Source organism: Tetrao urogallus, assembly GCF_951394365.1.
Source record: "Tetrao urogallus genome assembly, chromosome: 2".
Taxonomy (NCBI): Eukaryota; Metazoa; Chordata; class Aves; order Galliformes; family Phasianidae; genus Tetrao; species Tetrao urogallus.
In genome coordinates, this window is record NC_136814.1 from 37727538 (window position 1) to 37741080 (window position 13543).

Below are 13543 nucleotides of genomic sequence, written 5' to 3' on the forward strand. Positions count from 1 at the left end.
CCTTCTTCTCTACACGTATTACTGCACTGACTGTCCTCAGGGGTGCAGGAGGCAATCGTTTGCAACCTTAAGAAATTTGCAGTTGAAATGGATGAGAAGATAAGCACAGTCAGGGGACCATCTTATTAGTTCACATAGATAGCTTAGGGTTTGTGTAAGTGTTAAAACAAAGCCATGTTTGTGGAATGAGAGAGGAAAACAAGGCGATGTTAGCATGAATAAAAGCATGAAGCATGAAGGTACTTGCTTGAAAGTCCAATGTACGGACAATTAGGACTGGTAGCATTGGGTAGGTCAGTGTGAAAGCCAATGTTTTGGCGTTAGATAAAAGGATGGGGAAGTATAAAGTCAAAGATTATTTTGGATATTTGTGAAGTTACAAAGCAAGGGATAACTAGAAGAGGATGCTGCAACTGACTGAGCACAGATTTCCTTTGGTTGGAAACTTCAGTGAGAGTAAATCTTGCTGACTGCAGGAAACTTGGTCAGTGAGGGTCTGAAATGGAACTGGATCAGATAAACTCCATACTCACTCTAAGTAGAAAGTAAGTTCAGAAATGGAGGAGGCAGAGAAGGTAATAGCTGAAGAGACAGGCTGAATCTCATTTTACAAGTAGAATTTTTGCTGATTGAGACAGATATTTTAAGTTCTTTACAGAGAGAGTGGTGAGGTGCTGAACAGGCTGCCCAGAGAGGTTGTGGTTGCCCTGTCCTGGAGGTGTTCAAGGCCAGACTGGATGGGGCCCTGGGCAGCCTGGTCTATGGTATTAAATAGGTCCTAGTATTAAATGGGGAAGTTGGTGGCCCTGCCTGTGGTAGGGGATTGGAGATCCATGATCCTTGAGGTCCCGTCCAACCCAGGCCATTCTGTGATTCTGTGATTAAAAGAGGAAAGATTAAAATATACTTGCATCACAACCCAAAAGAGCTAGAAAAAAGATTTAGAAGCAGTGTAGGGGAGGAAATTAAACAGGATTGAGAGGATAAGAAAATAAAAGTACAGCCAACTTATAGAAATTATCTGATCACCTACTTGGCTGGACATTATTCCTCTTCTGGTTTGAATGTTTCAGCCTCTATCCCTCTTAGCCAAGCATTCAAGGGCTAAAGAACAAACTGAACTATATGAGATGGCTTTCTTCTTTGCCTCTCTCATCCCTTTTAACTCTTTCTCCTATTCCCTGGCAGACAGCAGAAGTTTCTAATGTACTACTGCTTTCAGTGCTAGTCAGAAAGGGATAATCCCTAATGTTCCCTTCTATTTCTTAGCTTCTTACCTATCTTTCTGATTTTTTTTTTTTTTTTGCCCTTTAGATTTCTGCATCACACTCAGATACTCTCTAGTCTAACCACAAGAACCACTTGTGAGCTGAATTCCTCATCCACTTGTCTGATCTGACAATCTGCAGTAATGCAGTTCAAATGTAAATGCTGTGTTTCAGCTGATAAGATTTTGCACCCATTGTGATAAAAATAAAGGCAAGGTGGAATTCAGACAATAATGGAGAACAACAAAGCACCTGATATGTAATTGTTTTGATTAGTACCCATCGTACACACCTTTAAAGCTTCATTTAGCTAGGTCCTGCATGTGCCTGGAACTTGTGGGGACTTATTCAAGCCTGTTAAAAGAAGTGCCAACAATACATCTTGACTGCATGCCTTAGGTAACAAATGGAAGAATGACTAAAGACATCAGAGTGACTGGATAAGCAAACAAAACATGCTATAGCATGGAATAGTTTTCAGCTGCTAGCATTCTGTTCAGTTTTTTCAAACATTCTGTCATTCCTCTTCTGCAAAGTGTTTTTGTGTGAGTGAAACAAGGTACAATGTTTTACTTAACATTTAATTGTATCTCTGAATTGTTTTCTTGATCTTTTTCTGGAGTAGGTATTTTATTAACTAAATACATGCAAAGTGTTAAAGTGTACAGAAACCTTATCAACAAGCAGGATTAAAATTTGTTCCTTTTCCCACATTGGTGGACTTGTGTTCTGCCATGGTCACATGGACAGGTCTCAGCAACTAGAGAATGCCTATAAATGATCATTTGAAGCTGGCAGCCCACGGCTTCAACAGGTATGCTCTGTGCTGGATAAAAAACTGGCTGGAGGACCAAGCCCGGAGAGCAGAGGCAGATGGAGTTAAATCCAGCAGGCGACCGGTCACGAGTGGTGCTCCCCAGGGGTCAGTCTTGGGACCTCTCCTGTTTAATATCTTTATGGATGATCTGAACAAGGGGATTAAGTGTACCCTCAGTAAATTTGCAGGTTACACTGAGTTGGGGAGAAGCAATGATGTGCCTGAGGGTAGGAAGGCCTGACAGGCTGGATTGCTGGACTGAGGTCAGTGAGATGAAGTTCAGCATGACCAAGTCCTGGGTCCTGCACTTTGGCCACATCAACCTCCATGCATCACTACAGACTTGGGGCAGAGTGGCTGGAAGGCTGCACGGAGGAAAAGGATCCTGGGTCATTAGTTGACAGCTGGCTAATCATGAGCCAGGAGTGCACCCAGGTGGCCAAGAAGGCCCATGGCATCCTGGCTTGTATCAGAACGGTGCAGCCAGCAGGAGCCAGGTGGTGACCGTTCCCCTGCGCTCAGCTCTGGTGAGGCCACACCTCAGATACTATGTACAGTTTTGGGCCCCTCACTACTAGAAAGACATTGAGGGCCTGGAGTGTGTCCAGAGAAGGGCAACAAAATTGGTGAGGGCCTGGAACAGAAGTCAATGGGGAGCAGCTGAGAGAATTGGGGTTGTTCAGTCTGGAGAAGAGCAGGCTCAGGGGAGAGCTCCCTGGAAGGAGGCTGTGGTGAGGTGGAGTTTGGCCTCTTCTGCCAGGTAACTGCAATAGGACGAGAAGTAATGGGCTCAATGGGCACCAGGGGAGGTTTAGGTTGAATATTAGGAATTTTTTCTTCTCAGTAGTGAAGCATTTGCACAGGCTGCCGAGGGAGGTGGCGGAGTCAGTGTCAGCGATGTTCAAGAAAGGTGGAGACGTGGCAATGACGGACAGGGTTAGCGAGCACAGTGGGGACAGGTCGACAGCCGCACTTGGTATCGACTTGACTGGCAAGCCGCCCCGACCCACGGGGATACCGCCCCTCCCCTCAGTCCTCAGCTGGGCGCGGCCATCGGGAGCGGCGCACACCGCCTGCTGGGCCCCGCCCGCGCCTGCGCAGAGTGCAGAGAGGCTCCCCCGCCCGCGATGGAGGTGGTGCTGGCCGACGCGTTGCTCGCCCGCGGCGGGGATCCCGGCGAGCTGCTGCGGGCCGTGTGCGCGCCGCTCTCCGCCGATCGCGCGGAGGCGCTGCGCCTCCTGCTCCAGCGCCTGGCCGCCGGCGGGCCGCGGGGAGAGGCGGAAGGCGAGGCGGTGCGGCGGGCCGCCTGGGAGGTGGCGCTGGAGCGGTGCCGGCCGCTGCTGCGCCTCGGGGAGGGGGCGGCGGGAGGCGCGGAGCGGCTTCGGCTGGGTCGGGCGGCGCGGGGCGCGCTGCGGTACTGCGTGCAGCTCTGCGGAGCGCCGCTGGCCGCCCGTCTGGCCCGCGACGCGCTGGCCGAGCTGGCGGGCGGCGGGCCGGGCGCGGAGGCGGCGGTGGAAGCGCTGGCGGCGGCGGCGCCGCTGCTGGAGGAGCCGGCGCTGGTGGCGCGCTGCGCGGCGGTCGCGCTGGCGCTGGTGCGCGAGGAGGGCGAAGGCGAGGCGGCGGCCGCGCTGGTGGCCGGGCGGCTGCTGCCGGCGCTGGGCGGCAACGGGCCGGCGTTCAGACGCGTGTGGGACGGGCTGCTGGGTGGCGGCCCGGCGCCGCGGGCCGGGCGGGCGCTGCTGGCGCTGAGCGCGCTGGCCGACGCGCTGCTGCCGCCGCGGGGCCCGGGGGCGGCGGCGGATGCGCGGCTGTGTCCTCGCTTCTGGCGGCTGGTGCAGGAGGGGCTGACCGAGCGGGACGGGCTGTGTCGGAAGAGGGCCCGCTACCTGCTGAAGCGTGCCGTGGACCTCAGCGGCGGTCAGGCCGCCTGCCTGCGCTGCCCTTCGGATGGCCCGGACGGTACGGCCCCGTGTTCAGAGTCTGTGCGAGCCGGCAATATAGGGCCTTCGTCCCTCTCCTTCGGCCCTGCCTCTCTTCGGGAAACTGAGGTGGTGAGGGGCGGCTGGGCAGGGCTGGGCCCTAAGATTATGTCTGTGTGGAAGAGCAGGACGTCCTCCCGAGCCCCTGTTGCAGAACTAGCACAACTTCAGAAGGGTCAGAGTGCTTAATGAGGTGCTTGAGACTCACACCGACCGACTTTAATCGTTGTCGTAGAGTGGTTGGGCTGGATCGGGTGAGTCCCAGACCCTGGTTTGTGTTGGACTGATGGGATTGTGGACTTGTAAAGTCGTTTGAGTTGGAAAGGACCTTCTAAGACCACCTCGTCCAACTGCCATGCAGTGAACAAGGGCCCCTACTGCTAGGTCAGGGTGCTCGGGGCCCCCTGCAGCCTGACCTTGGATGTATCCAGGGCTGGGGCATTCACCACCTCTCTGGGCAACCTGTGCCAGTGACTCACTACCCTCACTGTAAAAAGCTCTGTATCCAACCCAGATCTCCACTCTTTTCGTTTGAAACCATTTCCCCTTGTTCTGTCAGAACAGACCTTGCTAAAGAGGCTGTCCCCTTCTTATAGCCCCCTTGGAGTGCTCTCAGTCCTCCTTGGAGCCTTCTCTTTTCCAGGCTGAACAGCCCCAGCTCTCTCATCCCCTCCTTGCAGAGAAGGTGTTCCATCCCTTGGGTCACTTTTTTAACCCTCCTCTAATACACCTCAGGGTGCTGAGGTATGCTGTGTCCTGCTTGTTCTCAGCCTGCAAGACCACTTGGATATGTTCTACCAGTCACATGGGAATTATCACCAAAGGCTTGTGGGCTTGTAGAGTTTGTTGTGGTGGCCTCAATCATTTAAAACTGAATTCTGTAGAAGCTGGGGTGAAGAAAGGCTCTCTTTCCATCTTAGGATGTTGAATTTAATCTTTTGCAGGATGGATTCCAGAGGAACTGTGCCTGATTATATGTTTTTGTTGCTTTTAGAATCAAGTCTGTTTTGGTGGTCTGCTGAGGAGGATGAGAAACTCCTGCAGTTCTGGGAAACTTACATTTTGATAATGGAAACTTTGGAAGGAAACCAGGTGAGGATGCCTCAGAACCTGTGCTTAACCATAGTTTGTATGTGATAGGTTTCTTTTGGCACATATACTATAGGTTTTCTTTGGTTCTGTTTTTGATGTTTTTTTTTTTTTTTAAATATTTGTTGGAAGGTATCTAAATGTTAACGGGCCTCTTGTTTTGAGTATCTGTATGGGAACTGCTGAGTCAGGGCCTGAACCTCTGATTGATCACCTGAGGTGAGCCATGGGTCAGCCAGAGGAGCACAGGTGAAGGCAATTCACCTGTACTGCAGGAAGGGGTGGAGCCAGGCTCCACCCCTCCTAGACCTATTTAAGAGCTGGCTACCAGTGGAGAAGGATCTCTTCTGGAGATTTTTGTGTTTTGTGAGCGAGCCCAGGATAGGGGTAAGCTTTCTGTTTATTCTCTTTTGTTATCATAGTCTGCTTTGCCTAACTCTCTTGTTTATTTTGTGATTATAACATCATAATATTCTTTGATTATACAGTATCTGAAATACAGCAAGTGTGATTTATTTAGAGGAAAATTCTAGAATTTATTCCAACTGTGAAAGAATTCTGTTAAAGCTCTGGACTGAACTAAGAAAGGGAAACCTGGGCTGTAAGTTGTTTCAGGACCATGGCTAACCTGTTCCATTGTGCAAATCAGGCTGCTGCGCTTGATAACTTCTTCTCAGTAGAGGGCGCTATGTCTCTGTAGTAAAGTACTTTGTGAACTTGAGCAGAAGTAATTCTGTTCTGGACTCAGAGTACTGGATAGAAGGAGGCCTCTGCAGTTGTGTGATGTTATGGCAATAGTCAGTTGTGACCATCTCTTTGTAGCTTACTTATTTTACACTATTTATTATTTTCCTGTAGCTGAGTGAAATAGTATTTATCAAAATGGTTGTCTTTAGAGTTTTGTGCTCTTCTATCTGAAACCTTCACATTATAACTTGATGAATGGGATAGTTGTTTGTTGGGAAGTCTTGTTTTGAAGATACAGTAGTGGGGAGCAGCATCAGTTCATCTTGAGTGGCAGACTGTAATTCAGTGCTATGTACCAGCCCTGGGATCAGTTGCACAGGCATTGTTTGTATTGTCAATTGCTGTGTTAGTGTATTGACAGTAAGTTCCACCCCATGTCTAAGTGCTGATTCTTAGGTTTGAGTAATAAACAGACTACTTATGTTGCATCTGATTTATGTTTCAGATCCATGTCATAAAGCCAGTATTACCTAAATTAAACAGTTTATATGAGCTTGCTATATCAGGAGAAAAAGGTAAGACATCATTTTCTGAAACATCTCATGAATGTAAGGCAATTAAGTCTCATTTTTTTTCTTTGATGTTGTTATAACAGCTCTTTGCTAAGTTTTATAGATGGTGCTTTTCTGCTCTGTGGTGCAACAACAAGAAATCCTACCATATGACAAAATTGCATGTTAATTCCTCATGCCACTAAACCTAATTAAAAGGTCCTTTCCTGCTGTATTTTGTTTTACTTGAGCTATTGTGAAAACAAAACAAAGTCAGGAATTCTTAAGGTAGATCTTACAAGTCACCTGTGCAACTCTGTAGAAAGAGGAGGGTGAAAAGAAAGCCTCAGTGGAAGAGGAAAGAGAATGAATAAAAGGAGCCAGCAATGTGGTGGGATTTGCTACAGGGCAAAATGGGGCTAGTCTAATTAGTGCAAAGTGGTGGAAGTTCAAGTTCCCAGATTTTTAAAGTAGAATAATGGCAAATGAGAAAGTGTTGCAGGCAAGTACAATATTTGGACAAGAAGACTTGTAATAAAAAGGATGAAACATGGTTTCTTCTGTTTTGTAGTCATTTTCATTTGTGACTGATGAAGCTTGGAATAAATTTTGGGAATCATGCTAATATATTTTTTGCCTAGGGGATTTAGTAAGGCATTTTTATAAAGCTAATAGCTGTAATAGTCTTTTTGAAATCCATTGTGTGTTATCCAGAGTGTCAATATGTTGTGTATTTAATACACTTCCTTAAAACATGGAGTTGGTTAAGGAGTATGCTGGTGTGTCACTGTCGATTCTACGTTAATTTAGAAGAATTTGCTGTTGTAACAGGTTGTTGGTTGTTTCACCCATCGTGGCACATGTGCATCTATAAAAGAATGTTTGAGAGTGAGAATAAATCACTGACAAAGGAAGGAGTTCTTCATTTTTTGGAGCTTTATGAAACAAAGCATCTTCCAAATTCGCTTGGTTTTTCAGAGGTAGGAGGCTTGGCATTACTTGCCTGATTAAGCAGATGTTCTAACCTCTAATGTGTTGTAACACCAGTTGCCTCAGTAGCTTTTCAATTAAATACATTCTGTATAAATACCCTCTTATGTGAATGACAGCTATATTTTTAATTGGTGTCAAATATAATATCACTTGTTAAATGGCTTGGCTAGAGAGGAGTGCATTTTTATGTGCAGTCATTCATTCACGTTTCAGGCTAATGTTCTCTAAAGTTACCATTGTATTGAAACTTCTATCAGAAGTTAAATTAGCAGGAGAAGGGTTGGTGCTTCAGATTTCCACAGACCTTGGCCCTCCCCAAAATTATTAATCATTATTAATTGGCTGAACAGAATAAAAAGTGAACTTAGTCAAGTCTGCGTGCAACATCTCCTACTTAAGGATTCTGGCTCTCTGTCTCTACTTCTTAAATGAAATGAAGTAATCCTAGTTTGTCTCTATCTATTAGTGCTTTGTAAGTATACAGTTAGCCAGTGTTGTTCTTCTTTTCTCAGTTTATTATTGGACCATTAATGGATGCCCTCTCAGAAAGTTCCCTTTATAGTAGGTAAGCCACTGATTTATTAAATGCAGTGTTTATTGGAATTGTCCTAATAATACTCATTTCAGCATGTTAGCAAAATCTTGGGTAAAGAAAAAAACATTAATAAGTAAATGGTGTTTACTAAACTCATGGGTAAAGAATTTCAGGAAAGATGGGTGGCTGTAAGATGAAGCAGGTTCAATTTCAGCAACATAGGGTTGCCATAAGGTCCCAGTTAACACCTGGAAATCAAGTGAGGCATTGTAAATGACTGGAATGGCTATGGCTGTCTTTTATTTTTCTTAAATCATGTTCGGAAGGTGTTGCAAATTCATAACTGATAGAATTTTTTTTCCAAAGTACAGCAGATTATTTGAGGTCAGGAGATGACAGTGACCTCCTTTGGTATAAATATTAAAAAAGAAAAACAAAAAAACCAAACAGATGAAAATTGGAAGGGTTCTGAATTGCGATACCTTCAAGCTACTGATGACCTTAAATTCTTTGTGTTAGTTACAGGGGGAGTGCCGAGAATGGGAAATAACATGCTGAAAGCACTTTTTGCCAGTTGAAATTACTTGGGTGAAGAACAGTCAGCTGGTGATCTAAAATGGTGCTAGATTAATCCATGAGTCTTCTGTCTTAGCTTCTGTACTTCTGGTAAAACATATGTTGGGATATTGCTGAAAGTAGAGGAGAAGTACGTGTTTGATTTTACCAGGAATATACAAAGCTGTTTGGGTTGATGCCAAGCTGTAGGAGAGAAAACTGTAGAATTTTGTGATTGCCTTGTGCTAATCCTTGGTTGGCAGGTTTTTGAGTCTTTATATATGCTTTATCTGTTTCTCTCACGGAAAACTTCTTGCATCTTTTCTCAAAACTTTTTGTGCTGGTCAGTAGTTTTGTTTATGCTCTATTCAGGAGGGAAATCCCTTCTGTCTTTTGCTGTTGTGGAGGTCATTTGTCTTTGCTGTTTTCCAGATCAGACCGTTCTAATCCTCACTGCGAGTTGTTCAGAGAATTTTCTGATTTTGTTCCACGGGCCTTGCTGACCTGTTTTACCCAAAGACTTGTCGCATATCATGTGTGCAGGCACAGTGTTGAATCCACAGTGCCATTTCTTAATGTGAGCTTAACACAGGATGATCCCAGCCTTGAGTAACGAGAGGCTGTGCTTGAATGCTTGAGTATGCTGATACATACTGTGTGCTTGGAGGTGTCCAGGCAGATTGGCATTTCAGTAACTTTCTTCATCCTCTCTGTATTTGCCAGATGCTGTTGAAACACTGGGCAAAGTGGAGGGAGCAGGATGATGCACTCCATCTCAGTGCCCTGTTGGAACAGTCTCTGTAGTGAATTTACCTCTGAGCTGCATTTTATTTTTGTTTAGGGTCAGTCCTACTTGTAGCTGCTAACACGACAGTTGTGTATTTCCTATTTAAAACCCAACAGGACACCAAGTCAGCTAATGGGAGCCTGTCCTCCTTTGGGAATGAGGCTGCAGAAATTTTTGGCTACTTATCTGATGCTTCTTCCAGAAGAAGAAAAAGGTAAGTTTCCTTTTCACCTCTTCTTTTTTTTTTTTTTTTTTTTATTTTAAGAAGTCAAATTAAAACTACAGACCCACTTTCCATATCCTGTGTGTGCATTTGCCACAGTTTTTCCACATTACTTGAGGGGAAAGAAGTAGTAGTTCTCATTTTGACAGTGGAATTTCCACTTTTGAAGAGAGAATTCCTCAAAGATTTTGAGGGACTGCTATAACAGGCTACAAAATTGTTTTAAGGAAAACTGAAGCACGCTTACTTTATTTTATTAGAAGAAAAAAAGATAAACCTCAGTTCTGAAGGTTAAGAGCTTTTTGCAGTTTGGCTAATGCAGCACTATTCAAAGAAATCTTCAGAACTGTGACATTCTGTGGTGTGGATTCTTTGGCTTGTTAGGTTGAGTTACCAAAACAAACAATGTGCCAGACCTTTCTGGTCACAGTCTGTGTAGTGGGGTGTTCAAAAGAACCAGTCAGAGCGCTAAAGAAGAAGTTGAATAAGGGTTCTTTCATTGTGAGGTTGATGCAGAAAGATCTCTGGGATGCTAATGTTCTTCCTCTGAGTCCTTCTCATTTAAACGCATTTGAGAGCAGGAAATCACACTTGATTTATTTTGTTTACTTTTATTTTAAGGTGGTTTCCTGTTAAAGTTTATTCAGAAGATGACAAATCGGCATTGGTGCGCTGTTCCCATTTTGTTTCTTTCTATGGCTCTAGCATACATCCCTGCATGTAAAGTACTGGGCACTGATGGACTTCATGCTTTAAGGTAAAACACACTTTGTTCTTGCAGTCTTCTTGTAAGGATATTTACTGAACACCTAGAGCCAGGATTTAATTCATCTCTTATTTCTGGGATGATCTGGTTTCCGTGATAATGAAAGATTGCATCTCTTTTATGTCTAATTCACAGAAGAATGCAATTGATGAACTAAATATTCATATCACAGGATGACTTAAAGAAAATAAAAATCAAAAGCAAACAGTGTTTTCAGACAATTGCCATCACTTCTTTTTTTGGCATTGTTTTTCCTTAGTCTTCTCTACTTTCTAACTGATCTTTTAATTAGATTAAAACCTTGTGTAATGGTAGGGGAGGCTATAAAGCCAGCACAAAACTGGAGTCTGAAAGACCTGTAAATAAAAGGCCAGCTTAAGTTCTTAGCACACACCTTGTTCTTATATCTACTGATGTTTGGTAAGGGCATTTGTTCATTTTCAAGGCATGTTAAAAGTCAGTGATTACTCCAGTCTAAGTGAATTTAAACTTTGCAATAAAACTTTACTTTTAATCAGTATTCCTTAGGCTACAAAGAACAAAGTCAAGACCTATCTGCTGATGAGAGCAGTGGATTTCCTTCAGTTTCTTTCACTGCAGTTTAGGAATTTGATGGCATATTTATTTTCTTTCTCCGACAGAGAAATAAGTGCAAACATTTATCAGTTTGAACTGATGTGACCATAGAGATTCTTTGTTTCAGGTTGCCCGAATCAGAGAGCATACCGTGATTGTGTTATATCTGGTAGAATGTGTTGCTAAATACAATCTAACATATTGAAAATAGTAATTAGCGAGTATAAGATGCTTTTGAACATCCTCAATGTTTTGTTCTACATATTTTTACATATTTTTCCTATTTGCAGAGATGTCCTTCAGTGTACCATGATTACACATCAGATTTTGTTGCGTGGAGCTGCTCAGTGCTATCTTCTTCAAACAGCCATGCATTTGACAGACGTGGTGAGGTTTTGGTTTTGTTTTGTTTGCACAGTTCTTTTAGCCAGTTGTTAGTTTTCAGGTAGATTTCAGGAAGAGAGGCGTTGAGACTATTTAATCTGTATGGTGCCTCCCAACTCAAACCATTGTATAATTTTAATGCTGGAGGAACTCAATTATATTCCTTAATAAGGGTGAGGTTGGTTCCTAAGAGCCAAAAATAAGTGTGTTCAGTGGAAAGGAAAGATCACTTCCTTCTTTGGCAACATTTGTCAGATGAGAGCAACTTCCTGAATCATCAAGTAGGTGTTACACATTGAATAGCTGTCAACATAATGTACAATTTTCATTCACTTTTTCAGGAGAAAGTGTCTCTTCCAGAGGTTGCCAGCTTTCTTTTGTCCCTTAGACCAGAGGAGTCCCTGAGGAGAGATACCACGTTATGGGTGGAGGTGAGAACCAAAGCTACTTTTATGTTCACTGAAGCATTTTAATACCAAAAGAAATGCATGATTAATTACTGCTTATGTAATATTTAACTAATTAGCAACATTTGCGTTGGCATATTCTGAGCTTTCTGGATGTGGAGTCCTAAGGATTTTGCTTGAAAGCTGATTTTCCTTTAATGCCATAGAAGCATTAATGCTAACCATACAAAAAAAATACTCAGCAGATTCAAAGCTAAAGAATTTTAAGCTGTATCCTCATAGCTGTTAAAGGTAATAGGAGGGGAGAAGATGACCTCTCTCTTCTGCAGAATTGAGAACTTCTGCAGGAAGAAAAAGGTCTTTCTTGAGGCAAAGTGTTTTTTAATTTCTTCAGAGCTTCTGTGTACCAACTGGGTCTTGTTCTTAATCTCTAGAATATCTAGTATTGCAGTTTTTGCATGTAAAATTGCAGTTTTGCATACCAAAATGCATATCAGAATCAGTTCTTATGAGTCTTTTGGTCCCCGAATACTGTCCTTTGAGAGCTTTCTGTGTCATTGCAGCCCCAGTCTTCTGCTTTGTTTGCCATTACAGTAGCAACTAAATTCACAGTTGGTAAGCCTGTGCCAGTATCTGTAACCTCTCCCATCAGGGATCCATGCTCTCTCTTCTAAATCATTGGTATCATAAAGTAGAATGTGCGAAGCAGGGCATCCATGGAATTCACAGAGCCGTGACTTGGGCTTTTCCTCTCTGCTTTTATTAAGGATATCACGTGGGTGTAACATCCATAGCTGAAGCTGTTCTTGGTTATCAGGCTCTCCAGGCAGTTATTTCTATATAATATTTATATATAAGTTATCATCTTTGTGACTGCTTTCTTTTCCTCCTCCTTAACTTTGCTTTTGTAAAATTTCATCTAATGGAACAAACTAAAGAGTGATAGTTTTCTAGTACGGTGCACGTTCACCCTTTCCCTTAATTCTGAGAGTATTGTTGGAGATAATGTGAGTCTCTGTATGGCCAGTACGCGGGCCAAAAAATGTACGAGCTGCCTCTGATTTGCACTTTGTATGCAAACACAGCTCAGGCAGGAATAACAGGGTAAGCTCAGAGGGAAGAATATGCCTGGCATGTAGAGTGGGATTGTGAATTTTGAATTTCTAGGTATATGTCTGTAAGATAAGTATGTACATAAGATGCAAATTTCTATGAAAAATTACTCCAAGAAATCATTTTGTATATAGGATATACCAGAGGCAACTGAGTAAGTAGCCACAGCTTTGGCTGGTTGTGCAGCCATGGAAGGTTTTTGCAGCATTGTTCTGTTATGTGTGCTGTACAATTCATCTTATCCCATTGATTTTTTATTTTTTTTTTTTAATTTGTAAAACAACAATGCGATTTTCATTAGATAACAGTTGATGATCAGAAGCCTCTTCTGGGACAAGGGGATTTTACCAGCATTATTTAAATTTCAGAGTTTTTTTTTTTTTTTTCCCCTTATGTTGGTACCAATGACGTCCTCTTCGTGGATGCTCTGAATGACTCTATTTCTCTGTGTGGATTGTAGCATGCTAAGCCTCTTGGTAGCTCCAGTGTAGACCTGTTACAGTGTGTATTTGCTGATGTAACACTTCATATTTCTGTGCTTTAACATACTGCTGTCATCTTGGTGATGTCAGCAGAGTAAAATAGCAACATACTGGTTTTAATTTAGCTTTGCAGTTGGCTGCAAGTGAACGGCGGATGCTTTGGGAGGTCAGTGTGCTCTGATTTTGAGCATCAGGAGATCTCATCACTGTGTATGTATGTGAGCAGTCTTGTGAGAGAGTACCTAAAGACACCTGTGTCTGAAGGTAAGTTAAATATTTATTAATATAAAATAGTTTTGATGATAATTAAAATATTTTAAAAAGATTTTGG

The 13543-nt window shown here is 43.4% G+C and overlaps 1 protein-coding gene across 1 annotated transcript in view; it reads left to right on the forward strand.

Moving 5' to 3' along the window:
* Window positions 1-3212: 3212 nt before the first annotated feature.
* TARBP1 (tRNA guanosine 2 -O-methyltransferase TARBP1) overlaps window positions 3213-13543 on the forward strand; it is a gene marked incomplete at both ends in the record, with an annotated part of 35437 nt that continues 25106 nt past the window's right edge. The window contains 10 exons of the mRNA XM_079532767.1: window positions 3213-4044; window positions 5059-5156; window positions 6346-6415; window positions 7223-7371; window positions 7897-7949; window positions 9378-9475; window positions 10106-10241; window positions 11117-11213; window positions 11552-11641; window positions 13338-13476. Coding sequence (XP_079388893.1) covers window positions 3213-4044; window positions 5059-5156; window positions 6346-6415; window positions 7223-7371; window positions 7897-7949; window positions 9378-9475; window positions 10106-10241; window positions 11117-11213; window positions 11552-11641; window positions 13338-13476 — 1762 coding nt within the window. The remainder of the gene's footprint in view (window positions 4045-5058; window positions 5157-6345; window positions 6416-7222; window positions 7372-7896; window positions 7950-9377; window positions 9476-10105; window positions 10242-11116; window positions 11214-11551; window positions 11642-13337; window positions 13477-13543) is intronic.